Genomic DNA, 27828 nt, shown 5'->3' with positions numbered 1-27828 from the left:
GACCTCTGACCTAGAGCTTATCTGATCTCAGCTTCTATCTGCAAAAACGTACAGATGAACACAAGGGGACAACCCTCTGTATTCATAATTGGTCCATTTTAATAAACCGATTCGTTTTCAAGGCATTTCAGCGGCTTCTGCAGAGGCTTGGAAACACCTGTTTTCCTCATCTGTGGGTAACAATGACTGTATTTTCTCGTATCAAATAATTACGTGCCTGCACTTGCCAGATCTTCGAGAAGGTCATCATGGAGACGGCTGCCGGCTGCCTCGGCATCATCTCAGATGGATGTTAGGTTCCGGGGTGGGGGGACCCCCTGCCTTCTCCTCCAGGTGGCCTTGGAGGTCTGTGGTATGGATGCTGTGGTCTGAGATTTTCCTTAGGAATAAATGTGGTTCCTGCCTGATGCCTTTTTCAGCATCTATGGAATTAGAGCTCGTGTTTATCTGAGCCTCTTGTGGGGCTGGTTGTCTTTTCTGATTCTAAAATATTAAAATAGATGTTTATTTCTTACCTAAATCTACTCCGTGGTGCCTGCTGTGTTTCTTAAAGGACTGAGTTATTCAGCACTCTGTTACTTTATGCAGGTACGGGCGATGTGTGTCCCAATCACCCCCACACATTCCGGGGGTCCCCCAGATGTATCCACTTGCCCAAAACAATGCGGGGCTCCAGTGCTCAGCACACGGCCCGAGCCACATCACAGACACGGTCTTTGTGGACCACGATGGCTTTGTGTGTTCTCGGACCTCTGGGGAGACAGCAGGTGTCGTGGTTTCCCTAGTCCCTAAAACGAATGGGGCAATTTTCCAGTATTTGGGGAAAAGATACCTGCACATTAATGTTTTTAAGAACACGGCTGTTGGGACGCCTGGGGGGCTCAGTCAATTAAGCGTCCGACTTCGGCTCAGGTCATGATCTCGCGGTCCGTGAGTTCGAGCCCCGCGTCGGGCTCTGTGCTGACGGCTCGGAGCCCGGAGCCTGCTTCAAGTTCTGTGTCTCCTGCTCTCTCTGCCCCTCCCCTGCTCACACTTTGTCTCCCTCTCTCAAAAACAAATAAACCTTAAAAAAGTTTAAAGATAAAGTTACTTAAAGACATTAGTATACCAAAGTGCATCTCTCACCGTGCCTGGCAATACACCGTGTGTGGCTCTTATAACATTTGGAAAGTGATTAAACTGCATGGACTTTATCGTCTGGGATGTGCTGGCTCTCCTCGGACAGGATTACTGTTCTAAATCCTTCAATTCTATGGCAGCCTTGGAAAGCGAGGGGGTTGGCATCCCACCCATTTTACAGATGTAGACACTGAGGCACAGGAAGCTCTGAGTTAGGCAGCTGTCAGGTCCTCGAGCAACAGACTGACTTCAGACCCTGAACGTGGCTACCCGAGTGCGACTTCACTTTTTTCATCCTTTTGCACCTCCCCACCCCGACCTTCCATTTGACCAAAACACCGTGGGAAGGTACTGGCTGCTGGGGTTATTACTATTATGTATTTATTTTGGGGGGCATCTTACATATACTGGAAAGTGACCAGAAAAGAAGGTTGACACATTTCCCCTCTTAGGCAGGTTCCATTCGTGGATTATGGATTCTTCTGCAAGGGTTTCATCAACCGTGGGCAACTGGAAACATCCTGTTCGTATGTTAATGTTCAGTACGTAGCTGCAAATTCAGCTGTGATATTTTTATTGTTCAAAAGACCTACGTCCTGGTTATTTTTATTGTTATCTGTGGTTTTTACTTGATCTTAACACAGATGTAAGGGTTGTATAAATTTCCAACTAAAAGTTACGTTTCTGATCATTTTGTTTATTTGCAGTCAGGCTTGCGTCACAGAAATGTATGCTAATCCATGATACTTTCATTATGCTGGACTTTAATTATCGATATGCGTCAATAACTATAAACATTTGTATGACCCTACATGTATCACCTTTAAGCATTAAATCGACATGTTCCAATTTGGTCATGTTTACCTACTGATTTCCTTTCCCTCTCCTTGGCCAGGTATACCTTTATTTATTTGTTGCTTTAAAATTTTTGTTTGTAGGAGTGCCCTTAGAAGGTTTCCCATGTTTGATTATTTATTTATTTATTTAATTTAAATTTTATTTCTAAAGTTTACATCCACATCAACATACAGCGCAACAACGATTTCAGTGTATTTGATTATTTTAAAACCTGATTTAAGCAGTCCTTGCCTTTTAGTAGGGGAGACTAACCCACTTACGTTTATTGTCACCGCTGGCACAGAAGTTGTCATGAATAGCACGGCCCACTCCGATTTCTGGTTAGGGTCCGTTCACGGTTCAGGTCTTTATACACACGCACGTTTCACATGCTTTCTCCTCAGCCATAGTTTGAAGGAACCAGGTTCTTCTATTATCGGCCACCTTTGTGTAATCGAACGCACTCTCAATGATGAAGCCATGTCTCTAACAATCTAAGTCCTCATGGGTCCTCTACTCCACGAACAGACGTTAGGTCACTCTTCTCTTTCTCACCAGCCTCTCCGGCATGTCGGCCTCTGTTGATCTCACCAGAGGCTACAAACTGGTTTACTATCACACAACGATCGTCTTTCACAATATACAGCGTACTAAATACATGCTGTGGATTTTGCGTTCAACTTCCTAAGCACACTCACAGGGGTGATTTGTTTGACTGCACGTATCTGTTGGTATCGAGAATCACCGTTCTTCTTCTCACACATGACCTTTTCCCTCATCAGCTCTTTTTTTTTTTTTTTTTTAATTTTTTTTTTTCAACGTTTTTTATTCCCTCATCAGCTCTTGATTTTTATTTCTTCAATTGGCTTCAGGTGATTTTTGTTCACGTTTTCAGGGAAGCTTTGTGGGTGGTACACTTTCTAAATCCTCGTAAATTTAAAACTGTCTTCTTTAGTCCCTTGGTCTGAAAAGCAACTCGAACTAGGGGTGAATTCTTTTTTTTTTTTTTTTTTTAATGTTTATTTATTCTTGAGACAGAGAGACAAGAGTGCGAGCGGGGCAGGGGCAGAGAGAGAGACACACAGAATCGTAAGCAGGCTCCAGGCTCCAAGCTGTCAGCACAGAGCCCGACGCGGGGCTCGAACTCACAAACTGTGAGATCATGACCTGAGCCGAAGTCGGACGCCCAACCGACTGAGCCACCCAGGGGCCCCGAAGTGGGGTTGAATTCTTAAGTGACAGTATGTTTCAGTCAAATCCCTGGTGGTGATCCTTCCTTTTCTTCCGGTTCAGAGGGCGCCTGGTCTCTGCCTTCGTAGGTTCCGTGGACCTCTGTCCTCCTGTCTTAATTTTATTTCCCTGATTTAACCTGGCTTGGGATGAGGCAGCCCCCTCTCATCCTTTCCACGCAAACACAAGGCCATGGGGTGCATGGGTCCTGATGCTTCTGTATCGTTTGTAGTTGGGGGTTTTCTTTCCAGTCCTATTTTTGCCCTAATCTGACGATTCTTTCTTTCCTGGTCACAGTGGCTTCCCCTCTGGAGTGCCCCGTTTCTCAGGTTAGGAATGTGCCCTCTGCCCTCACACCTACCGACTTTTTTCTCTCTGGCTCATTTCGTGGCTTTCTCCTATGACTTGTTCCTTGGCTGAAGACCCCCACACTTCACGGAATCGGTTTTCTGCAAGGACGGTTCCTTCATTCGCAGCTCCCAACACCTTTCTCGATTCCACTCATGTTTCGGGTATCCTGCCTTTCCTCCAGCTCACCCAGCAAACCTCCTTTGCCCCGGGCGGTCCTTTCTCTGTGGCTCGCGGCTCCCGGGTCACAGAAGGCACGGCCCCCTGTATGTCTCTGACACCCACCAGCAGACATTCTCCAGAAGTCTCCTCTGTGTACCTTAAACAACTCTTGTCAGAGCTAACTGTGCCTTTAATTCTTTATGAAGTATTCCTTTCCACAGTGTGCATTTTCCCACAGGCTCCTGTTTGAACTTGGGCTCTGATGTTTTTTTAAACCCCCTTCGGACAAGCAGAGGCCTAGCCTGGCCTGGAATGAGCCAAGAGGCCCGGTGGCAAGCAAGTCTCCAGCCTTCCTCTGGGTTCCCGGGCGGGGCGGGGGAGGGGGGAGCCCTGCGGTTTCAGGCTGGTCTCGAAGGTCTGGATGCACAGAGACCCCCAGCCTTCACGTGACCCCAACAGGCTCTCAACCGGGGCGGGGGGGGGGGGGGGGTGGCTCCCAGTGGTGTTTATCCCCCTTGGGGGGTCGGGTGCTCTGCCTCGGCTGGAGAGTTTTATGGTCTTTTGAGAACGCTGAACTGAGTGGACACACAGGCCCCTGCGTGAGCCACCGCATTGCCCTCTCCTGCCCACCCCGCCCCTTCCAGTGAAGCTCACCTCCACCCACCGCCTCCTGTCCTGTCACGCTGTGGGGAGTCAGTCTCTGCAGGGCGATCGGGGGCGCTCCTGCTGGCCCGACCCCACCTCTGCAGGCTGGTGGCCCCGTCGGTGCCGCCGGGCCTGGGGCTCGAGGGCGGGCCCGGGCGCGATGAGGAAGTCGCAGGTTCTCTCTGCATTTTAGGAGGTTCTCGTCGGAGCTGGGTAGCGTAGACGGTAAAGCACCGTGCCAAGAAGGGGCCTCCCATCCACGTGCGACACGCCCATGGCGAGGGTACCAAACTCAGCACGTGTCCCTCTTTGCTTTGAGTCAGGGTGCGATGGCCAATTGGTTTTATTTCCGAAAATACATAAGACCGGACGCGAGGCAAAGGCCACGCAGCTGTCGTAACAAGCGTGACACCATGTGAGTCCAGAACGTCCAGCCGCCACATCCAGGGGGCCCCGGCCGGTTCTTCGCAGACGTGGAGGAAGGATCGGACCATTCCTCTCTCCTCCAAATGTCCAACAAGCTGGTTCCGTCATAGCGTGGATGGCCGTGGTAATGGGGACCAGGGAAGCTCCTCCCTCCCCCACTCATCAGTCCCATGAAAACCTGAAGCCACGTGGGCAGAGACGACACAAAGGGAGACGCAGCCAAAATTCAAACAAAACCAAGAGACGCGGCGACGCGGCCAGCACCCCGGGGCTTTCCTGCTACCCAGCACCCACTATCAGATGGGCGGGGGGCTTCCCAGAAGGGGCTGCGGGTATGGCTTCTTCCTGATGATGCAGCCACTGGGGATGTGAGCACTCCAGAATATTCCGGAAGGTGCCACACGAGGAAAACAGCAACACTCAGACCCACACCGACTCCCCTGGGCTTTCATAAACCGTTCTCTCCCTTTCCCACCACCCCAGGGACCTGTGAGGTCAGCCTGGGGTGCACTCTTCCCCCATCCCACAGATGAGGAAACCGAGGCTACCAACGTGTGCGTGAGAAATATCACCACGTGAACGGGGTGGGGACGATCTCACGCAGAAAGCGGAGAAGCGGCCGGAGAGTGGGAGGCTTGTCACGGAGCAGGGCACAGCGGCGGGGAGGGGGGGGGTCACACACAGCGCCTGGCGGGGCCGAGCTCGGTGCTCTGGCCGGGGGAGAGGACGCGAGGGAGGATGGGTGCCAGAACCCAGCGGTGGCGGCTCTGGACCCACCACCCAGGACCCACGTCGCCCAGTATACGCCTCGGGTGGAACTGGGAGTTGACGTTTAAGGTAATTCGGGTTGAGACAGAAATCCTTCTGTGTTTTAGACTGATCTTTAATGAGTGTCCACGTCACATGCCGTGTGGTCCCCAAGTGGCACGCAGACAACTGGGGAGGGGTCGGCCGGCAGAGGACCCTGTCCCCGGTGCTGCTGTCCAGGCGGCACAGCTGGCCTGGGATCAGCAGCCCCCCACGCCGGGCGCACAGAGGACAGAGCCCGGAGGCACAGCAATGGAGACGGGTGCAGCATGATCAGAACCAGGGGTGCAAGGGGCCGGCTGGGACGTGGGCGCCAGGCAGGGAAGGCATCGTGCCCTGGAGGCTTGTGCAGTGTGCACACTGACCGACTGACTTCTCGCTTATGTGATCTTACACATCACAGCACAGCCGAGAGGGGCTGGGTTTACCTCTGTCCTTTACAAAGAAGCAAAGCCCTAAGCAACGTCATTTGTAAGATCATAAGGACGTATTAAACCAACAGGAAAAACACATGTTTTGGATCACTTTGCCCAAAAGCTCACGAAAGCCGGGACCAGAAGACAGAATTAACACAAACAGTCCCAGTAACTTGGGATCACTCTGAACTTGATCAGCTCTTATCAAACACTCGCTGTTGACAAGGTGGCCCCTTCATGCTCGTGGGGTCGCAGGGACCCCCCCTTGACTTCTGGGAGAGCAGGAGAGCTCTGGGCAAAGGCACAGGGCAGGCCCTGACAGCCCACGGCCATGTGGTGGGCTGGCAGGGTGGGCAATGTGGTGGCAGCAGCCGGTCCGCTCACTCCAGAAGATTCCCTTACGGAGGGGGGGGGGGCACATACTGTGTCTGAGGCAGGGTCCCCACCTTCCCTGTGGACTGCTGAGACTTGGGACCATTTGACCCTCTCGGATCCCAGAGCCCCAGACATCAGGGTGAGCGGTGGGACACGGAGGCCTGGCCAGTGCCTTCCGAAGGCCGGCATTTTCTCCCCATCTATTCAGCAGACACTTTTGACCTCATGTCTAAGCGATGGCCGCTTGTGCAAGCCCAAATGGGGCCGAAAGCTGTCCCTCCACGGACTGTCACGGGGGCCCGTCAGCTCTGTGAGGGGCAGGACTAGGCAGGCTTCCTCCCTGTATCCCAAGCATCCAACATGGCTCCAGGAAGGATAGGGGTGGGGGCAGGGGAGGGGGGAGGGGAGGGAGAGCCCCGACGCTGTGCCCCAGCTGCCCATGCAGGGGCGAGGGGACGGCAGAACTGAGCCTCCCAGGCCTCGCGCTGGGGCCCGTCCCCAACCCTGATGTGGTCGGCTTGGCGGGCTGGCATCACCTCTGTGGCATGAGGGACGCCCCAACCCCGTGGCGGGGGGCTCGCCCCAGGCCCACTGGTTTCTCCACTGGGCACGTCCCCCCGCAATTCAACCGTGTGCCATTTACATATTTAAAACAATCCAGAGAACAACTGCTTTCAGGAAAATTGAGACTGATGCAGTGCCGTTACCATAAACAGCTACCAGCACGTAACGTCTCCCATCGCGAAATCGGCCGAAAGTGCCCACGGAAAAAATGCGGGCTTGGTCAAACCAATTTTCCGTTTCTGGGCTCGCTTCTGCCGAGCAAACGAAGACTGCCGCAGCTCACGATGCTAGCTGGTGCCGGGCCGGCCGTCCGCGTTCTTTGTTTACACACGGAATCTATTAAAACGTCCAGCTATTACTGTGGTGATAAATAGCAGTGATTCAAGGAACACAAAATGGATTGCAGACAGGGATCAGAGTAATGACTCGGTATTTTTCATTGTTTGTGCGGCAGAAAGAATTAGCTGGGTGCGGGCACTGACTTGCTCGGGGGAGTTCTGCCCTCCGCTCGGCCTTGCTGGACGCTAATCCTAGAAACCTGACAAAAGCCCTTTGTCCTGGCAGGACGTCGTCGTATTTGCTGAGACGCTCCCAGAGGGCAGATGAGAGGGGCTGGCTGGGAGTCCTCCCGCGTCTCCGCCCTCCTCCCCTCCGCTCCCCCGGGGCGGCCACGCCCCATCCTGAGCCCAGATGCCTCCCTCCCGGCAGGGCACACCCGGGCCACGCTCTGTGCGCTGCCTGGGCTCCAGCGGACCCGCCATAAACACCATTCCATCCGATTCCACATGCCTGACGGACGGCGGCCCCTCGGCCCTGCGGGAGGGGCCGCTCAGCCCCAGACCTCACGGCACGGCTGGCCCTCTGTCCCCTGATCCTTGCAGGCGGCAGGGGAGGCCCTGAGCCACGGGCCACCGTGCGCGGGTTCTCAGCCAAAGCTCCGCCCGGCATCCGCCGCGGGAGAGGAGAGCCCTGAACAGACGCCAGAAAGCACATCCTCGCGGGCGCGTGCAGGGCGTGAGGGGCTCCGCCATATGCCCCCACCGCACGGATCCCAACAGAAACTCTCCAGCTGAAAATCCTGTTTGTCCGTGAGAGGCACATCCATTACCCGTCTCGTCCTCGCGCCCAGATGCGTAATAGAACTCTACAAGGGGCGCGGGCGGCCGTTAATTCCCTCCTCGGGAACCCACCACGGCGGACACGGCACAAACTGGACCGGGGATTATCCCGCGGGGCCCTCGTCCCATCCTGCGCTCTGATGAGGAGCCTCCTGGAGCCCCAGCCTCGTCTTCTGCGCCTGTCTTTGACCCCATGCCCTGGCTGACCTGCCCCGTCCCACCCGGAGGCCCACTTCCTGAGAGCCCGCTGTGGTCTCCCCACCTGCCCCCCAAATCCTGGGCCAGGGGCCGAGGGGAGACACGGCCCAACCCGGATCGACACAGGGCCCAGGTTCCCCGCTGACATCACGGTCTGTTCCGGGCGCCTTCCCGGGAGCCCACGCGCCCTGCACCCCGGGCTGCTCTCAGGGTTCCCTGTCTACACGGACGGGTGCCCTGGGAGGGGAACGTGGCGAATGAGCTTGCCTGCAGAGGCTGGGCGCGCCGGGGAGGGCCTCGACTCACAGAGCCGGGGGCACTCGGCTGGGGGCCTGGGACACCTGCCGGGGGGACCGATGGAAACCCCCGCAGATCCGCAGGGACCACTGTCTCCCTCCCCCCAAAGCAGACAAGGAAATACCTGCCACAAGCCAGCCAGTTGTGGCCTCCGGCCAATAAAGCCCCGCGCCGCCTCGCTCGGGGCCCAGAGTCATGTTTCTTTTATTGGTTTTCAGAATGAGCAGCAGAACGGCAGCTGAGACCCCGCTCTGTAATAAAAGCTTCTAATTGCTGGGATGGCTCATTCAAGATCAGAGACAAACCAGAGGCCCCCAAACACCTCCACGAGGCGCTGAGCTCCTGGAAGCTGTCAGGATGATCCCACCTGTAGGGGCTCACGGCTGGCAGGCACGTCTGGAGAGCCCTGAAGGCCCGGGGCCCACGAAAGGGACCAGCAGCAGCGCGTCCCCTCCCGGTGGGGCCAGAACCTGCAGTTTCCACGCGCAGCATGGGCTGGCCCGGACCGGGCACTAGGAGAGCTCAGGACATGCCGGCCGGCGCGGCGGGTGGACGGCCAGACGGGCGAGCGGGCCTTCAGCGGCCGGGAGAGCCAGGCTGGGGGCACAGAGATTGCAGGAAGTGACAGACTGCGTCCGCGTTCCCGGAAGTCCTGGAACTCAGGAGCGAAGGAGCCCCGGGTCGCCCTGAGCACGGAGGGACGGAAGGAGGCCTCACAGGGGACAGAAAGCTGGGCGCACACAACCCCCAAGGTCGGCAAGGCTGCGGGAATTCCTACTGACCCGTGGGCCTGGGGGGGGGGCTGGGAGGGACCAGGGGACCCCTCGCAGAGACGGGGGAGCAGACGCACCACACACAGGTCGGCCGCTCTGTGGTGGAAGCCTCTGGGCTTCCCTCCACGACCGCGCCCGCCACCCTCCCCGCTGGGGGCCTCCAACCCCCCCACCCCAGCCACGGACCCCGGGGGCTGCCACGCTGACTTCGGACGGCCTAGCGCCTAGTGTGTGGGCCGGGGGGTGGTCCTGGATGCCTACAGGAGTCACCAGGCCGGAAACACGAGTCCATCCTGACCCCTGCCCCTCCCCACCCCTCCCTGCGCCACAACGGCTGCCGCCGTGTCCCCTCTCTGACACCGCAGACCCAGTGGGTCCCCTCCTCTGCAGCTGGGACCACAGAGTCTCATCTGCAACCCTCTCCCTGACAGAGTGACCTCGAGCCCGTGGCCCCAGCCGGCCTCACAAAGACAAAGCCCTCCTGAAGTTGTCCCTGTGCCCCCGGCGCATGCAGGAGGGACTCTCTCCGGCATCTTCCATATCCCCTGGGGCCCTGCCTCACCCTTGGAGACGACTGGGCCCCCCCAGCTCCTAAGAAGCCAGGCTGTCTTGGGAGCAGGCCGCAGGTGCCCGTGTGGACCGCTCTCCTCCAACTGTCTCTGCCCACTTCAGACAGCCGTCGCCTCCCCGGGGAGTCACCTGAGGACCCTCCTGGGGCTCTGTGGGGGCAGGGCTCGTGCCCACCGGGACTTCCCGGACCCGCAATGCCTCACAAATAACGGGCTCATAGATACATAATAAAGAAAGCTCTCCCGTGGGGGAGAAACGCGAGACCGGCCCAAAGCTTGGGGGCCCCACGGCTGCAGCGGGCTGGGCCGGGGCTCCCCCGGGGCTCGTCCTGCTCGGTCCTCCTCTTCGCGGATGGAGGACTTTATTCCCACCACAGGGGGTGCACGGAGGGGCCCCGCCGGCTGGAGGCGCTCTCTCCCGCACCCGGGAACATTCCTCCAGTCCCGGAACCCCAGGTCGGGAGCTGCGTCCTGGAAATCGGGAAGACGTGTGCTGCTCAGGTCTGGCTTCGAGCGACTGGGCAGGACAGCAGCGGCCGCATCCGAGTCCGTACGTGACCCTTTCCCCTCCGGCTTTGGGCCGGCCCGCGGCCCCGCGCTGACTCACCCCTCCCTCCGCAACCTGCACCTCCGAGCTCTGGGGATTTCTTTCCTTACACATTTCTTTGATAATCTTCTCTCCTCCGTTTCTCTCCGTTTTTGGACCCTGTGTTCTTCGGACCTCCTGAACTGCTCTCTGTGTTTCCTACTTCTCGTCAACAGTCGATGCTACGACTTTCTGGGGCTCCGTCCTTCCACCAGCGGGCTAACAGAATCTGCTCTGCACACACACACTCGTGCAGGTGTATGTGCACACAAATGCACACGCGTGTGTAACCACAGGTGCACGTGTGCTCACGTGTGCATTTTATACATATTTTAAACTTCCGTCCTCATAAAAATTATACACGTAATCCCCCCAAAATGCCTTTTATCTCCCTGGTGTCCAACTCAGCGTCTTAACTCCACCGTGACTCTTGTCACAAATCTGGGGCGCGAGAGCATGGGGGTGACAGCTCACCCCTGTGTCGAGAGAGGTCGGCGGGGGCCCCTCACAGGGGAGCACGGTGGATGTGGGGCCATCGCACACCCCCCCCCCCCGCCCGGGGGCTCAGGGACCCCACCTGGGGGAGGAAGGGAAGAGGTCGGGGACGTGTGGCCCCACTGGCGTGCCCTTCTCCTGCCGCCTTCCCACCCCCTGCTCCCGCGGGCCCCCCCCACCGCCAGCTTCTCTGTGCGGCCGCTGGCTCCACGGCCTTCCGGGCGCCTGTGCCTCCGGCCTGTGGTTTGCGTCCTCCGTGCTCCCGGCTCGAGCACTGGCCCTTTGCTTTCCCCCACGTCCTCCAGCGTGGCCTGTGGACCCAACGGGCAGAGGCTGGGCTTCCCAGAAGGGTCCTCGGGCCCCACACCACGGCGACCCACCTTGGGCTTGTTTAAGTTAGTGGATGGGATGGGATGGGACCCTCGTCCCACCCAAAATTCATGCCCACTGAACCTCGGAAAGTGACATTTTTGGAAACGGAGTCATCTTAGATGTAATAAATAAAGCTCGCGAGACAGAATCATCCTTAACCTGGGACGGGCCTGGACGTGACGGCCGAGCGTTCTCGAGGGAACCACTAGCTCCCGCAGGCACACGGCCACGTGACGATGGAGCCCCAGACCCGGCCTGAGGCCGACGGACCCTCCCTCCTCTCCTCTGGAGGAGCCTCACCTCAACATCTGACCTCTGGCCCCCAGAGCCCAGTGAGAATGAGCTGTGGCCGCGGTCACTTGGGGGGGCCGCAGGGGACTCACGTGGAGGGGTCCTCCAGAGAGACAGCGCTCCGGGAGCTGAGGGGGCCTGTGCTTCTCAGGACCTGGGTCTTCAGGAAGCTCCCCGACCTGGAGACGCGCCAGACACGGGCCCCGCTCTGGCACGAACCCCCTGGGGCCGTCTGCCGTGGGGCCAGGCGGGAGGGCCTGCCTGCACGGTGCCTCCTGCCTTCTCCTCTCCTTCCCCCTACGCCTTTCTCCTTCTCTTGTCCCTGTCACTTTATACGGGTGTCCAGATGGCCAACATGAGCAGCACGTGTGTTTTTGTTTGTTTGTTTGTTTTTTTAACGGGGGGCCCAGAACATTTGCTAGGTTCTTGGTCGTTGTAAGATTCTCAGTGCAAGTGTTGTGGAGAGTGTGTGGGGGTCCAGGGTGTGGGGTCCAGGGTGTGGGGTCTAAGGTGTGGGGTCCAGTGTGAGGGGGTTCAGTGTGTGGGGGTCCAGGGTATAGGGGCTTAGGGTATGGGGGTCTAGGGTGTGAGATCTAGGATGTGGGGGTCCAGGGTGGGGGTGTCTAGGGTGTGGGGGTCCAGGGTGCGGGGGTCCAGGGTGTGGGGTTAGGGTGCGGGGTCCAGGGTGGGGCGTGTCTAAGGTGTGGGGGTCCAGGGTGGGAGTGTCTAGGGTGTGGGGGTCCAGGGTGCAGGGGTCAAGGGTGGGGTGTTAGGGTGTGGGGGTCCAGGGTGGGAGGGTCTAGGGTGTGGGGCCCCAAGCTTGCAGGAGGCTGAGGCGGGAGCTCCGGGCCAAGCGGGCCATCTGGACAACACATCATCCTCAGGACTGTGAAGATGGGCAGTGGAAGGGACAGTGGCCCCCACCCCGTCCCATGCTGGCTTTCTCGGCCCAGACAAGGGCTCTGTGGAAAGACACTCAGCACCTCGGGGGGTGTTAACAGGCAGGACCCAACAGGAATCAACGACAGCCAACCCCACCCCCGCCCTGGCGCTCGTCTGCCGTGTGAATCGGTCCGTAGTGAGCGCTGAGCTCCGGGACCGGTCGGCAGGCCAGGCCGGGCCGCCGGGCATCCCCTCCCAGGGTCTAGCCCAGATGCCAGGACACCGTGACCCCCTGACTGCCTGAAGTCCCGAACAGCTGGGCAGGATGTCCACCTCTGGGCACGGACGAGCTCAGGCTGTGGCCGCCGGGCCTCGTCTCAGAGCCGGCTCTCGGGAAGTGTGCTTTGGGGGAAGCGAGTTTCCATGAAGTCCCAGTTCCTGAGCAGAACGGGACAGACACTCCCCCCAACCGGGCGCTCGCTCCGCACAGAACTCAAGCGTGGCGCCTAATGGCTGACTGGGAACGTGGGTCTCTATCTGGTTTGGGGGACGGAGCACCAGTGCACGGACGAGCACCCGACGACACATGCAGGTCACGGCCTCAGCGCCGGACACGGGGGAGGGCGCGTCCTCCCGGGTCACGTTCCTGGTGCAGGCCGACGTCCACGGGCCAGCGGAGCGAGAAGCGGAGCCTGGGGCCACACAGACGCGGGAGCGCCCCGAGGCCACCGGGCCACCACACCTCGCCGTGTCCTGCCGTGAAGACCCCATCTCCCTGGTGACCCCGTGCGTGGGCCTTTCACTACGCGGCATTCACCCTCATGACGCGGGACTCTCTCGTTTTACTCTATTTCTTCTAACTTCTTTTAAATGCTGGTCATGATCCAGGAAATTAATTTCATGACCCACTAATGGGGAGCAAGCTGCCCTCTGAGGAGCCACGCTCTAGGACACGCGAACACCAGCACGCTCCCGGGGTCTCTCCCCAGGAGCTGGAGTCATTAACGTATCGCACCCACGTACGGGGGCCCCGCGTGAGGGCCACTCACAGGTGGGTGGGCACAGAGAGGGGAACACAGAGGCGTGAGGTGAGACGTGGTGGGGCTGGGGGGAGGGGCACCGCTCCAGACGCGCTCTAGCCACTGAGTTGAATTGGCTGTCACCTGGCCAAGCCATCACGAGGTCCCTCAGAGCCCATCTCACGGGAAAACCGTCATGATGGAAGGGGAGACCCCATAGCACTGAGCATCTATAAGAGAATCGAGACGCGACCTTGAAACCCGGACTATGCCTCCAATTATACGGTGTTTGGGTCAAGAGCTCAAGTAAACTTTTCGGAAAGCTTTGCAAACGGGTCACCACAGCCCAGCCTTGCCGTGAGAGCCGGAGCTCTGTCTGGAGACACCTGGGAAGACCCCCGCCCTCCAGCTTTATCACACTGACCCCTTGGTCCCCACTGATGGAGGACAGCAGCTCTGGCCAGCGAGGGTCTGCGTGTCCCCAGGTCTCCCCCGTTTGGGAACGGCACACAGACGAGGACCCTAGAATAATGAGCCCCTGGAGCTGGCGGTCACACGTCAGAAGCTCCCCCGGGCTCCCTCGGAGCCGCCAGGCAGGTGGCAGGTCCCTGCACAGCTGATGGGCATGAGGACAGGGTGGCCATTCCCGTGTTCATCACGGGTGAACAAGTGACTGTCTCAGCTGAGGGCCGCATGTGGCCGGTGCCCCCCGCCCAGCCCACGCTGCCACCAAGGGAGAACTGCCTAACTCCCACCAACGGGCAGCCGCTGCTCAGACCGTGCCCCCGAGGGGCCTGCAGCATAGGGGCTCCACCCAGAGGCCGCGGGTTTTCCTCTGGCCCAGCTCCTGAGGGCTGCAGCCCCCACAGCAATCCCGGGAGGAGGCCCAGACCCCCGTGGGGCTTTCTAGATGCTTCCTCAGGGACCCCAGACCTCCCTGACTCAAAGTTCCCGTGGCGGGAGTCACGGCCAGATCACAACCTACTCCAGTCCTCAGTTTCTAGGTGGAGCTTACGAGGAAGGGCGGGATTGGGGTGAGAATGGGCCAGCAGGCAGCAGAGGTCATTGCCGTGTGGGCCTCGGCCTGCGGAGCCCCAGGGCCAGAACCAGAGGACACGGGCGCCGACTCCCGTGGCCTGGGCCGTCGCCGCACGGGCCTCGAGGAACTTACCTTTGGAAAAGGGACCTCAGCGAGCAGTCCCAGGACCCCTTCCCCTTCCCTCCCGCCCCCTCCCACCCCCACCCCCAAGGAACAGCAGCCACGGGGACAGGGCTGGTCGCAGCGCCTGGAAAGGAGGGTCCGCGGTGTGCCCCCTCAGCGGACAGGGGTGTGCTGGGGAAGGACAGGGGGCACCTCGGGGTTTGTCGGGGCCTCTGCCGAGTGGCCACTCTGCGGTGCCCAGGGCGGGAACAGACATTCAGGTCACCACCCCTCCTCAGTCAATCCTGCTCTTTCAAGAGCCTTCGCCCCCCTCTGGGGGGCCCCAACCCCTTCTCCTGGAGCTTCGAGCATGCCCCTGCCCCAGAAAGGAGACAACACCACCAGCCACCAGTTGTGCGTGGGCCCTGAGCTACCTCCTGAGTGGTTCTGTCACGCTCTCCGTGACGGCCCGGGGGGGGGGGACAGCCCAGGGACCGACTGATTGGAGCCCAGAGAACGAGGCGGGCATGGAGGCAGGCGTGGCCCCTCCACACCAGGAAGCCGACTGCCCCTGCCATCGCCGGTGTGGGGCCGCCTCCCCTCGAGGACCCAGTGCCCAGGGCCCGCCGCCCTCCCTGCGTCCCAGAACGAGCAGGGCCGAGTACCCACCGTGGTGGTCTTTATCCGCCCTCCAGGCTGCGTGCACGTCCAGCCTGACCGGTTGATCAGCAGGTCACAGCCTTCACCCTCCAGACACGGGAGCATGTCGCACCACTGCTTTGTCTTGATGATCCGAGCTGTGGGAGACAGGAGGGCGGTCAGCATGGCTCAGCTGGGGCAGCGCCCGCACCCTGACCCCACCCTGGGCGCCGGCCACGGGGGCCGAAGGCCTGGTGGGTGGCGCCCGGGTCACGCGGGGCGGCCGGCCACTGTTGCCCCAGACCCCGTTCGGTGCTGCTCCCCAGGCCCGGCCCTGCCCCCAGCCCCCAACCCCCAGCCCCCAGTAAGTGGTAACGGGGTGTTGAGGACAGTTTCAGGGAGTAGCCACGGCCTCGTCCTGGAGTGGACAAGTCTCTTCTCTCCTTAAAAGCAGCACCGGATGTCCTTCCGGTGTGGCACACGCGGGCCGGCTGAAGGATGGGGACGCAGGGGCCGGGGGGTCAGCACTACGAGCGGGGTCCTCAGGAGGTGGGCCAGTGCTGCCATCGGACCGATCCATGGCGGGTCTCGCAGTGACCACGGCCCCTCCCTGGTCCTCCTCCAAAAGCGGGGGGCTGACCTGAGCCCCTGTCATCACCTGGGGTGCAGGCAAGCGACAGGGTGGGTAGACCCCAGGTGGCCGCTGAGCCCGGAGTGGCGCGGCAGCCATAAAGCCCGAACCAACCGCTTCCAGGCAGAAAAGAGCCACGTTTCTCCCTTGCTGGAGGCACCCCATCATTTTGTGGCTGTGGGCCCGTGGCTGCTTTCCGAGTTAGGACACAGTGCGCGTCCTTCCAGAGGCACGTACGGCCGGCTGACCGCACTTCTACAGGAAGGGCATCCGTGCAAATCGGAGGGTCCCCCGTGCAGAGTCTGAGTGTTCAGACCGGATGCCCCCAGCGGGCCAGACGCACGCTTCCAACCACAGCCTCGGCCTCAGCTCCCGCCCCCCTGCCGGAGGACGCACACAGGGGTCCAGGCCGAGCGAGCACAGGCGCATGTTCGTGCATCTGCCCTGTGCCGGTGTGCCTGTCCCCTCGGGGGCGGTGGGAGGAGGCCAGCGGGGCCAGGAGACAGCCCGGGGGCGGGACCTGGGGCCGTCCAGAGGATGCACTAGGTGGTCACCCTGAGACCCGCTCCTTTCCAGGCCAGGCCACGGACGGGACTGCACCCCGCTAAGTCGCAAGGTGAAGCCCTGACCCTCTAACCCCCAGCGTGTGGGCCCTCGGGCACCGTGCTCTTACGGAAGTCAGGTGACACGAGGTCACGAGGGTGGGGTCCCGGTCCCATAGGACTGGTGTCCGTGTGAGAGCAGACACCGAGTCCCCACTGTCCCTCAGCACCGAGCCCACGAGGACACGTGAGAAGCCAGAGGAGGCCTCTTGCTGGAACCTGAGCCACCGGTGCCCTTGCCTCAAATCCCGGCCCCCAAACATTTGCTGCTGAAGCTGCCCTGGGGGTGGCATTTTGTCCCAGCAGCCTGTGACACGAGGGACACTCACCCCTCGGACACACTTCTCATTCAGCTGGAAAGTCAGCAGGGAAGGACACTGCAGCTGAGAACCAGTGCGGCTCCCCAGGGCAGGGTGGGGACGCGCAGGACTCCATTCGCAGCGTCCCCAGAAATGTCTCTGCAATGAGCGGCCGCCGTCCTGGGCCGGACCCTTGGGGGAGACGCTGGGTGCGGGCGGGAGCCCCTCTCAGGCCCGGCCACGCGGGAGCCGGAGCTTTGCCCAGCGCACCCCCCCCCACCCCACCCCAGGCCTCCTCCTCCTCCGCTCATCATTCCTGCCAGGGCCCCACCACGACGTCCTGTCCCAGATGCACCATTTTGTCACGGTAAAAGATGGCCCCAAAGCCCTGTTGGAAGCCAGGAGACGGACACCCTAAGCCCACGGAGCGGCTACAGGATTGAGGCACACGCCCGGCCCAATCCCCGGAAATCCTCTGCATGGCGTCTGGGCGAGGATCCCGACAAGTGTCGGGGAAGCTTCTCTGGGATCAGCAGTGAGGATCGGCGAGGAAGGGGCTTAAGTGTGGATCAAAGGGAATCCGCATCTGCGCTCCCCGTCTGTCTCCCTGAGCCGCACCCAGGGAACGCGGTCACCGAGACTCCGCCACCGGGGAGGCATGGGCCGCCCCAACGCTTGACCGAGGGTCTGAGAGCAAGAACAAGGTGTCTCGGGGACGACGTCCCCTTCGGCGGCAAGAGGATGACGAGGTTCTGCAGGCAAGAAGGCCACGCAGGCGGGGGACCGCGACATCCACGAGGGGGCTGCACAGACAGTGCTGAGGGCCGGTCCCGGCTGGGGCTGTGCCGCCCAGGGTGCGGGACACCCCGGGACACGGCCAGACGCCCGAGCTGGCGGGGCTGGCAGAAGGGCCTGGGTTCCATGCTGCACCGCCGTGTGCCGGCCGCGGGGCCTCAGCAGCAGCGTTCGTCCACCCTCGGGCCCGGTCCTCCCAGGGGAGCACGGTGCCGGGAGGAGGAGCAGGTGTCCACACGGGGCTCAGCCTGTCGGCGCTCACGGACACGCATCCCTCACGGTCGGGGCCCCTGTGGCCACTGGGGCTGGCGGCCGTGGACAGACGCTGGGGCAGACGGCCCCAGCCTCGCGTGCACCCTGAGGACCTCGGGACGCTCCCGTTAGCCTCACAGCAGCTCCCCCTCCCTTGCCAGGCCCTCAGCCGAGGCCACGTCACCGCAGTGTGACCCCGGGCTCCGCCTGGGCTCCGTTCACCTTTCTGGAAGCAGGCTGGAGGCTGCGGACCCCACCCCTCCACTCCTTCCCGCCACACACGCAGCTCTGAAAGCGGGGAACACGCGGCCCCCCTCGCCGTGTCCACACGGCCGATCACACACGTCCCTGCTTGCTCCCATGTGCTCCTGTTCACACGCACGGGAAACGCACACAGACTCTTAAACGCACGAACACAGGCAAACAGCACGCACCCGTCCGTGCGTCCACGAGTGCGTGCACACACACACGAGCAGACGCATCGAGCGGCTGATGGCCAGCCATCCCCCACGCAGCGTGGCGGCCCGGACGTGGCAGGGGCCGGCCCCGAGGAGGGCACTGGCCGGCCGCTGCTGAGCACACGCCTTCTGTTCGCTGCAGACCTCAGCTCAGCCGGCCCGAGCCCACTTCCTGCTGGAGGCGGTGGCAGGCACAGTGCTGGCCACCGCGTCCCAGGGACACAGGGACCTTTCGTGTCACACGTCACGGTGTCGGTGACGCTGAGGCAGCTCTGGTGCCGGGGAGGGCACCCGCCAGGGGCTGACGGTGCCCCCAGTGGCTGACAGTCAGGGGCCTCAGCCGCGTGGGCAGCTGGGCCCCCCGCTCATCAGGCGTCATTGGCATGTCCCCCGGCCTGTCCCCGGGCCCGGGAGTGCAGGCTTGTCCAGACTGGGGCTGGGGGCCAAAATGGAACCTCTGATGGGGCGCCTGCTCGGCCGTGACGGGTGCCATTGCCCCTCCCTCGGCCCGCCCCCACCTCGCATGGGTCCCCAGAGACACCCCCAGGCGCCCAGCGCTCGCACCTCCTCTCGCCAGCCGGTCTCGCTCCCCGTGAACACGCTTGCACCTGCCCACTCGCACCCCGGGGCGGCTCTGTGCACCTGCTGCTGGCTGGGCGCCTCCCCCTCCCCCGGCAGTGAGCGCTGGGAGCCTCAGGCTGGGGCCCCGAGTGGCTCCCGGCCCCGCTCCAGACTGCCCTCCACGCGGACATCCCAGGGACACGGGCTCTGCCTCAGGCCCCTGCTGCTTCAGCCCGCTGCAGCCGTGGGCAGCGTGTGGCAGGCCGCTCGGGACACAGCTGGACGGGCATCAGAGGGCCAGAGGGGCAGCGAGGCGATGGTGGGGTGGGTGGCCCTGGTCCGGGGAGAGAGGCCGGGCACTGGGGGGAAAGGCCACAGAGTAGGGCCCGCAGGCGGGGGCCACAGCGCTACAGGCAGGGAATTTGCCGGAAGGTCAATTTGCCCAGACAGCGTTCGGGCCAATGGTGAATGGAGCTGAAGACGGGTCAGGACAGCCACAGAGTGACGGGGCCAGACAGGGGGCAGCGGGGACACTTCTGAGAAGAGACGAGGGAGAGACTACCTTCCAGGGAAAGGACAGCCCTTCAGAAACACAGCGGGACGGCAGCGGGATTGGAGGAGGGGTCCCTACGCAGCCCCCCAGCAACACGGCCTCACCGGCCCTGGGAACACACCCGGCACACGGGCACACGGGCCCCGGAGAAGCCCCTCCTTCCTCTAAGAGACGCGCGAGCGGCCCAGCACCGGGTCCGGGTCAGGCAGCGGGGGACCGTGGACACAGCCGGGAGCTCCTCACGCCGGCCCCCGACCCCAGCCCGAGCCAGGAAGGGGCGGCTCAGGGGGCTCCCCGCCTGCGGCAGGGCTGGGCGGGGGGACGGGGAATGTCAGGGTGGAGGGTCCGAGCTCACCGAGCTGCACGGCTTCGTGACTGAAGGGCAATCTTCTCGCCCCGGGAACACTTTACTCTCCCGGAGCAGCCGGAAGCTTCCATCCAGGGCAGAGCCTGGGCTCGTCCGGCGGCTTTGCGAGCGCACCCTGCGGGCCACGGGGTCCCTGGCCCCGTGTGGGGGTGCACTGAGGACCCTTGCTCTCTGCCCCTCAGACAGGGACTCCCGCACAAGGGCGTGAAGGCACGAAGCCCTCCCGCCACGCTCCCCGGGTCCCCCACACCGTCCACTGGGCCACCCTCGGGGACCGCCTGCCAGAGACGCAGGGCTGAGCAGTCCTCTCTGAGCACCGTCCCCCAGGGAGGCAGAGCCCGCCAGGGTCCACTGGAGACCACCACGGCGGCCGTCCCGGCTGGTGTTGGGGCCCCGTGAACGTCTCCTAGTGGAATCCCAGACTTTGGGCCCTCGGTGAGGACACGTGCCTCCACCCAGCTACCCTTTTACATCAGGACGATGACGGTCAGGCAAGCCGTGCTCCTTCCAAAGACTCTTCTAGAAAACACTGGGGACCTGCGCCCGCGGGTGCAGCCTGGCCGTCCTGGAGTGCGTTCTGTGCCTACAAGTGTGCCCCCACTTGCTCTGCAGCCTTTGCACAGGGAGAGGGGGTGGCGCTAAGGCCACACGGTGGGGGGGGGGCACAGCGCCTGGGGCTACGGCACCCTGCTGGCTTCCTGCCCCAATGCCCCTCCGGGAGCAGTTCACCAGGAGAGAGCGTGGCAGGACACGGGCACGGCTCGGTCCCCTGCCCCTGTCACGACCGGGTCACGCCCATTTAAGGCAGTGCTGGAAGGAGACAGCCTGGGACAGGAGCCGGGAGCCCCTCCCACCAGTGCCCCGGGACAGCTCTGGGGGAAATACGGAGGCTCTGCCGTTACCAGTGGGGTTTCAGACAACATGTGGGCAGTGTCCCCAACTCCAGAGCCTCCGGGCAAAGGCAGAAGAAAGCGTAAACGTGGATCAAACCGGCGGGTGCCACGCCCGAGGATCTCCCCCGAACATCTGCCCTAGAAAAATGCTGCCGATTTAAATTTTATCGGTTCTGCAGTTTTGTTTGTGTTTAATCTGTAAGTGGGTTCAGTCTTTTTCCAGTTTATAGTCTGGTGAGGACGCCCGGCTTGGTGTTTGTTCATATCCCGGCAACATTATAATAGAAACCATTTAGGTCAGTCGCGAGGGGCCCAGGGAAGGAGCTTTCCCTTCGAAGGAGTTTTCAAGTGATTTAAGTCTGGGCAACACCCGCTGCCCACCCGCGGTGAGCTGGGCAGAGAAGGAGGCAGAGCCGGGGTGGGAGACTGACGCACGGACCCTCCGGGACCAGACTGGGGCCGCAGAAGGGAGCCCAGAAGGTTCCGGTCCCGTAGCCCTCACCACCCTCGCCCCAGCCAGAGGGGCTTGGATCTCCTGTGACAGCCCCCTCTGGGGTCTCCCTGCCGTGGCCCCAGCCTAGAGACGGAGGGACCTGGAGGCGGGCGTGTGCTGCGAGCATGGGCTGTGGGGTAGCCTTTCTTTGCCCCTGTCCCTCCGGCCCCTCCATGGGGGAAGCGTCTCCCCTGAGATTCTCATAGTTCCCACATTTGTTGTGGTCGTTCGGGTAATGGAACATCTTAAGTCGCTCGCAGCGTCACGCCAAAATCAGGGCCAGCCCCAAACTCGATTAAGCACTGATCGATCCCTGCCTGCCGCGGGGCCCACCCCTCCCCGGGGCCCGGTCAGCCGCTCCTTTCTCCTTCCTCCCAAATGACCTGTGAAGGGCGGGGTGGAGACTGGCACCAACTGATGTTGGCTCACGGCGGGGCCAGGCCGTGCCTGGAGGATGCTCAGTCCCGATTCTCCTTCTCTGGAGCACATTCCAGAAGCCTCAAAGGCCCAAGAGTCTGGCTGCAAAGTCTTCTCTGCTGCACTACCCCTACTCAGCAGATCTAGCTCCCTCTGGCTCAACAGGCCTCCTCACCACCACCAGCATCCCCATCAGCAACCATCAGCAGCTCCTGGACTGGGCTCTTGTCGTACTGGGCACACTGGCCCCTTCACTCCAACCGCACTTCTTAGCGGAGGCTCTCCGGAACCTCTTTCAGAACGTGCGGGTTCTGAGGGTTCCCGGGACAAGGAACTGTGAGAAGCTGGGGTTCATGCCCAGTGGCCAACCCGTAAGCGCCCTCTCGTGGCCTCTGTCACTCCAGGACAGACCCCCTTCTTTTCAGAGGCCCCCCGTGTCCCAGTCTGATTCCTCCCCGCTTGTGCCCACGGTGCGGCATGAGCGGAGACTGGTGAGGAATCTCAACCCCGTCGCTGCCTACATCTCATTCTTCACAGCCTCCAGCCTCCCTGGAGGACAGCTGATGCGGGAAGGCTGCGGAGCTGTGTCGGCACAAACCCACCCGGCTTCCTCCCGTCCGTGGAAAACCCCGCTGGAGGCAGAGATGGTTATGCAGCTGCAGAGGGGGGGCCCAGTCAGCACCCCCAGGCCCCGCAGTGGAGCCTGTGGCATGGGGGGCAGCCAGCCAGGACCTCCTGCCCACCCTGACTCAGCCGGCCAGGGCCGTGTGTCTTCCCCAGCCTGGGGGGCCTCAGGGCTCGTGGTGGGTGGGGAGCAGGACTGGGAGGCAGGAGGCCCGGGTTCGAGTCTCAGCCCTGCCACCACCTGGACTCCTCGAGCCTTTCGATTCAGCTCCTAGTCAGTTTCTCCAAATCGATCGACAGAGAACACGCCGTGCCTGACGCCTGATGCTCTGGAGGGACGTCCAGGTCCTGGCCAGGGCCTCACGCTCCCGCCTCGTGTGTCCCAATGGCAACAGAAGGTAAGCCTGTGTCCTCACCGTACAGACCGACCGCATCCCCAGGGCCTGACCCTGCAGCCGGCGTGAGGCACTGATGTCCCAGCTCACCCAGACGCCTTGCAAATGCTGGGCCAACAGCTGTGGCCCCTGACGTGCCAGAGAGCAGCTTAAATGGGGAGCAGCAAGGAAGCGTCTGGGCCAGCACGGGGCCCCCGCTGTGTCGAGTGTGTTCCATCGGACAACTGGTCTCGCCCAGAGGCAGGTGGGCGCGGGGGTGGGGTGCGCACGAGCACCTGTGCGTGCCCACCCAAGCAGGTGCTCAGCAAACACTGAGGAAATGCCCAGACACACAGAAGAGCGAGCCGTCACAAAACCCGACTTCTGACGTGTCGGCTGCTGGTTCGAGTGTCCCCAGTAACTCCAGGTGACCCCAAGATCGAAGCGCAGACTTGCCTCCTTGGCCCATAAAGCCCGTGAACGTCCAGCACCCCGCTGCCTGAATCCTGGCCTCCTTATCTCTGTCCTGCCTCCAGAACCTTCTGCCCTGGGCCTGATCACACGTCCCCTCCACCTCCCAGGCCACCCTCTCTCCTGGCTCCCGAGTCCAGGCCAGCATCTGGCCTGCCAGGCCGCCCTCGACGCCCTCACACCCCACATGCAGCCGGCACTGGGGCCCGGAGCCCACACCTCTGGGGGTCCCTGTGCACCCCGGAGCTCACAGAGCTCCCCCCTCACTTCCACCCCTCCCGCGGAGTCCTCGATCAGAACGTTCGCGTTACAGGGAGGAATCAGCACGAGACTTCTCGCCCCAGGAAGACAAGTGGGCACAGCCTGCCAGCAGGGGTCTCAGCTGCCCCCGCCTGGGGACCCCCCCCCCCCGGGGACCCCCCCCCCAGTGAAGATCCGCCACGGCGGCTGGGCCGGGAGCTGAGGTCCCAGGTGATCAGGCTCAAAGCTCCCTTGGACCTAATAACAAGCAGGATGCCGGGCCATTTGCTGAGTTCATTTACAATCCGGGAGGGTAATGGTGCCTTACACGAGTAATTTCTCACGGATCCTCAACAGAGCCACGGACTTCGTCTCCCGAAGCGCGTTCTTCTTGGGAAGGCCCAGGAGGCTTTTATTTACTCAGTAAGGCTCCCCGAGCACTTGCTCTGTGAGAGCGGGGCGTCCGCACCAGCTCTTGGGCCGCGGCCCCACCGGGAGCAGGAACACCCCCCCTCCGGGCCACGACTCTGAACCTGGGAAGACGACCGCGAGACACGGGGGACACGCTCACGGACCGGGACAAACCACACACGCTGCAGGCCACAGAGAGCCCGAGCCACCCGCTTCAAAGGCGACCACCTGCCTCTCTGGCCAACGACTTCTCTAGAAGCGGCATCGTCTGGACAAGCACGTAAGGTGAGGCCCCGTGAGGAGCAGAAGACGAGGAAACGCCATCATGGACCCCTCGCTAACGAGGAAAAACTCGGATTTATGACCTCATTAAGCCTCAGAACCCTCCTTCAGGAGGGAGCATGGGCCCCTTTCACAGACAGGAATACTGAGGCCTGGGAGTTCCCCTCTCCTTCTCCCCCCTCTGCTACCAGGTGCACGCCATCCTCCGAAGGCGCCCCCACCCCACCATGAAGCCCCCCAGGGGGCCAGGGTGAGGGGCGCTGCAGGTACCCAGGCCCAGACTCTTCTGGGCCCCATCCCCATCCCTCCCCCCATGCTCAGGCAGCGTAAGTCCTACCCGTGTTTCCCCTGATGTCCTGCAGCCCTGCCTCTCCTGCCCCCCAGGTCTCCCTCCATCTCCACAGCCACCCCTTCTCCTGGAAACCCTTCTCCGCCACCCCTCCGCCTTCCGCCTCTCCCCCCGGGACGGCCCGGCCGCTCCCTGCTGTCCCTGTGGTGGGCCGTGGGAGGGCTTCTGATGACCCCAGACCCGGGACTGTGCGGGACCCCTCAGTGCTCTGCTGAGGTCCCCGGGGGGCGAGGGGACAAGGGATGGAGGGATGAAGACACAGGACCAGAAGGCGCCCGGCCCACCTGGCCCAGGTGGTCACAGATGCTCAGAGACATAGAGTCTGGGCAGGCGTGGACCCTGCATGGCAACCCCGTGCCCGCTCGCCTCGCCTCCCTGGCGACACCGGCCCGGGACTGGGTTATACACGCAGATGTCACTCCTTACTGCCTTCATTCCTACCCATCAGGGGTCCTCAGGAGGCGGGGCTGAGGGTCAGAGTGGACCCCAGTGGAACCTCCTCACCAGAGCCACGGCACTTCCTATGGCGGTCAAGCTGCTGACCACGTGTGCACAGGTGAGTTGAGCCGTGCAGCCGGGCATTTGTGTGCGCGCACACGGGTGTGATGTGCACACGTGTGTGCATGTGTGTGTGCGTCCGTCTGTGGGGTCTGAACGTTCTGGTCCAGGACCTGAGCCGCACGTGACGAGGGAAGTCCGGGGCCAGCAACACCCCGCCCGGCGGGAAGGACACGGAGGCTCCCTCCTCGTTTTCTGGCACCAATATGCTTCGGCTCAATCCCCGTGAACGACAGCAGCCCCGCCAGGCCCCTCGCTCACCCCCGAACCAGAGGAGACAAAGATATGACCCCGAGGGACCCAAGTCTGGCCGACGGTGGCAGGTGTGGACAGCAGGCCCTGCGGCGAGCACGCTCCCGGCTCTGGCCTGGACAGATGGACGGGGACAGACGTGCTAATTTGCCAGGGGACCGTGGAGACCGCACTGCCGCGCTCAACGCCAGGCTCTTCGCTGCTCACAAACCGCACGGCTCCCTTTAGAATAAACAGTTTCTTCGTTCCCATTAACATATGAATCTGCTTACTTTACTCGACAGCTTGGAAAAATGAATCATCCAGAACAAAGCCAGTGGGGCTGCAGGAGAGCTCCGGCCACATCCTCCGACGAGATCCCCGACAGACCCTGTCCGACCGAGGTGGGGGGGGCGACCCTCCCCGGCAGGTCTGACCCAGAAGGGTACACCCCCCCTTGTCCCGCTGGGGTCAGATCACACACTGGGAAAGGGGCAGCTGACGCTTAATGCACAGGCACACATACTGGTTAAAGGTACACACACACACTGACCCACAGGAGCCAAACATAAGTGGCACATCCCAGGGTTCCAGAAAAATCTACCGTAGGGAGAGCTGATGTAGACCGTGAGGTCTTAACTGAGACAGGATCCCTGTAGCGAACGTTCTGGAAGGGGAGGAGTGCCCTGGGCTCCCCACTGCTCTGCTCCACGGGGCGGTGCGTTAAGGCCTCTCCTGGCAGGGAGGCCCATGGGGCTGGAAGGTCAGAGGGTGCCCTGGGTGGCTTAAGGCCCGCCCCCAAAAGCCCACCTTCAGCCGGCCCTCCCTGGGCAGCCTGGTGCCAGGGGCAGAGGAGTCAGGTGAGCACTGCCCTGAAGGACAGGGCAAGGGTGGTATAAAGACGGGGGACTGGACACGGGGACATGCGTGCAGGGTCTGGGGGGCACAGCGAGGTGCAGCCTGGCCCGTGGAGGGCCGGGGGCCTTGTGGAGAGGAGTCTGTACGTCCAGACCCCCCTGGTGGGCTCCAGGTCTCCTGCCCACGCCCCCTGCGGGGTCAGCCACACGGGGCTCAGGATGATACGAACAAGCAGAGTATCCTCAGAGATGCCCCCGAGCTTAAGGGAGAAACCCATTTGCTCTCAGCCCCAGAAGCACCTTCTGTGCTCCAGAAATTCTGCTTTGAAACGTCAGTGCCCGAACACATCAGGTGAGCACGCAGCGGGGGAAGGAGCGGGGCCACCCGGCCCTTGGGGAGCCCCACCACCGGCTGCTGGGGACAGGCATGAGGCCCAAGGACACGGGGATGCCTCGCGGGTCCTCACGGGGACGTCCGTGCACGGTGAGTGTTACAACCGCTGGGATCACCCCCAGGAAGGCCCGACTCCCTCATCCTTACATCACAGAGGGGAACACGGAAGCTCGGGGCGGGGGGGGGGGGGTCAGGAAACCTGCCAGGGTCCCACGGCTGCCAAGTGACCCCGTGGGGAGCTGGGCTGGGGCAGCCTGAGCAGAGCCCCGTGCTCTCTGGATCCGTGTGGCCCTTGGGCAGGAGCCTGGAGGCAAGGGCACGGCGGGAGGAGGAAGGGAGGCTTGTCCGAGAAGGACCGCGTCTGGGGCAGTCCCGCGGGCCTGTGTCCAGTGGGGCCGCCACAGCGGGGCTCCCTTGCCACCTGCCAGACGGACGTCTGCACAGCAAGGTGGAGTCGGGGACGGTGAGCGGGTGGAGGTGGAGAAAACGGAACCGGGCAGAGTGGATGCCAGCAAGGGACAGCCCGGCCCAGCCGGGGGCAGGGCACAGGCCTCAGGAAGAGACCAGGCTCTTGGCCCCCGGGTCTCAGGCCGCGTCTCTCTCCCCTCCCCCGCACCGGACGCAGTCATAGCTCCCGGCTGCTCCGCCGTCCCCCTCCTCTGCCCAGCGCGGCCGCGGGTCAGCACCCCGTTCCGATGGCACCTCGGCCGCTGGTGCCTCCAGCTTAACGCTGCTCCAACACACCCGTCTTCCCTTCTTTCGAATTATCTTCTCAAGACAAATTTCTAGGAGTGGAATTATGGGATCGAGGGTCTGGGCATTTCCATGGCCCCGGATGCGTCCCGCCAGGCTGCTCACGGAATGGATTCCGCCCTGAACGCGGCCCCTGCACAGCTCTGAGGACGCCTGTCTTTCCCACGGGAGCTCCGGCCCGGAGTCACGTCCTGCGCACGGCGTGCGAGTGTAGACGGGAGTGGGGTCCCAGGGCAGCCTGAAGAAACACGTCCCACCAATAAGCCGACCTGGGGTGGAAGTTCGTGCGGCGTAAGCGCACAGGAGCGGACGCCGTTCTGAGAGTCACAGGTGAGAGACGGCGGCCCCTGCCCCCTGTGGACCCAGGGCTACGAGGGGCCAGAGACTCTGGGAGGCAGAGGGCGTGTGCTTCCCTCCCACCCTATCAGCACCCAGGCTGCACGGCCTGAGTGGCGCCTTGTCCCAGCCCTGTGCCGTCCCCACGGCAGGAAGCATCTGGCAGGGGTTGCGAATGAGGGTCTGGGGCCCCGGGTCTCCCACTGTGGTGGGTCACAGTGGGAGCGTCCGACCCCCGAGGGAGCTTCAGGCCGCACTGTGGGCTCAGGCTGGTTCCTGATCCCCACCTGCCTGGGAACTGCTCCCCCCCAGACACCT

General features: G+C 62.2%; 1 protein-coding gene across 2 annotated transcripts in view; it reads right to left on the bottom strand.

Moving 5' to 3' along the window:
* Positions 1 to 27828, bottom strand: part of TAFA5 (TAFA chemokine like family member 5) — a 190415-nt gene that overhangs the window by 18831 nt on the left and 143756 nt on the right. For both annotated transcript variants that reach the window (XM_078449284.2, XM_078449285.2), the window contains exon 3: positions 15340 to 15467. In XM_078449284.2, coding sequence (XP_078305410.1) covers positions 15340 to 15467 — 128 coding nt within the window. The remainder of the gene's footprint in view (positions 1 to 15339; positions 15468 to 27828) is intronic.

The sequence above is a fragment of the Panthera onca genome, chromosome B4 (genome assembly GCF_046562875.1).
Source record: "Panthera onca isolate mPanOnc1 chromosome B4, mPanOnc1 haplotype 2, whole genome shotgun sequence".
Classification (NCBI taxonomy): domain Eukaryota; kingdom Metazoa; phylum Chordata; class Mammalia; order Carnivora; family Felidae; genus Panthera; species Panthera onca.
The sequence above is the reverse complement of the archived record's forward strand: the minus strand, read 5'-3'. Positions and strand labels throughout refer to the sequence as shown.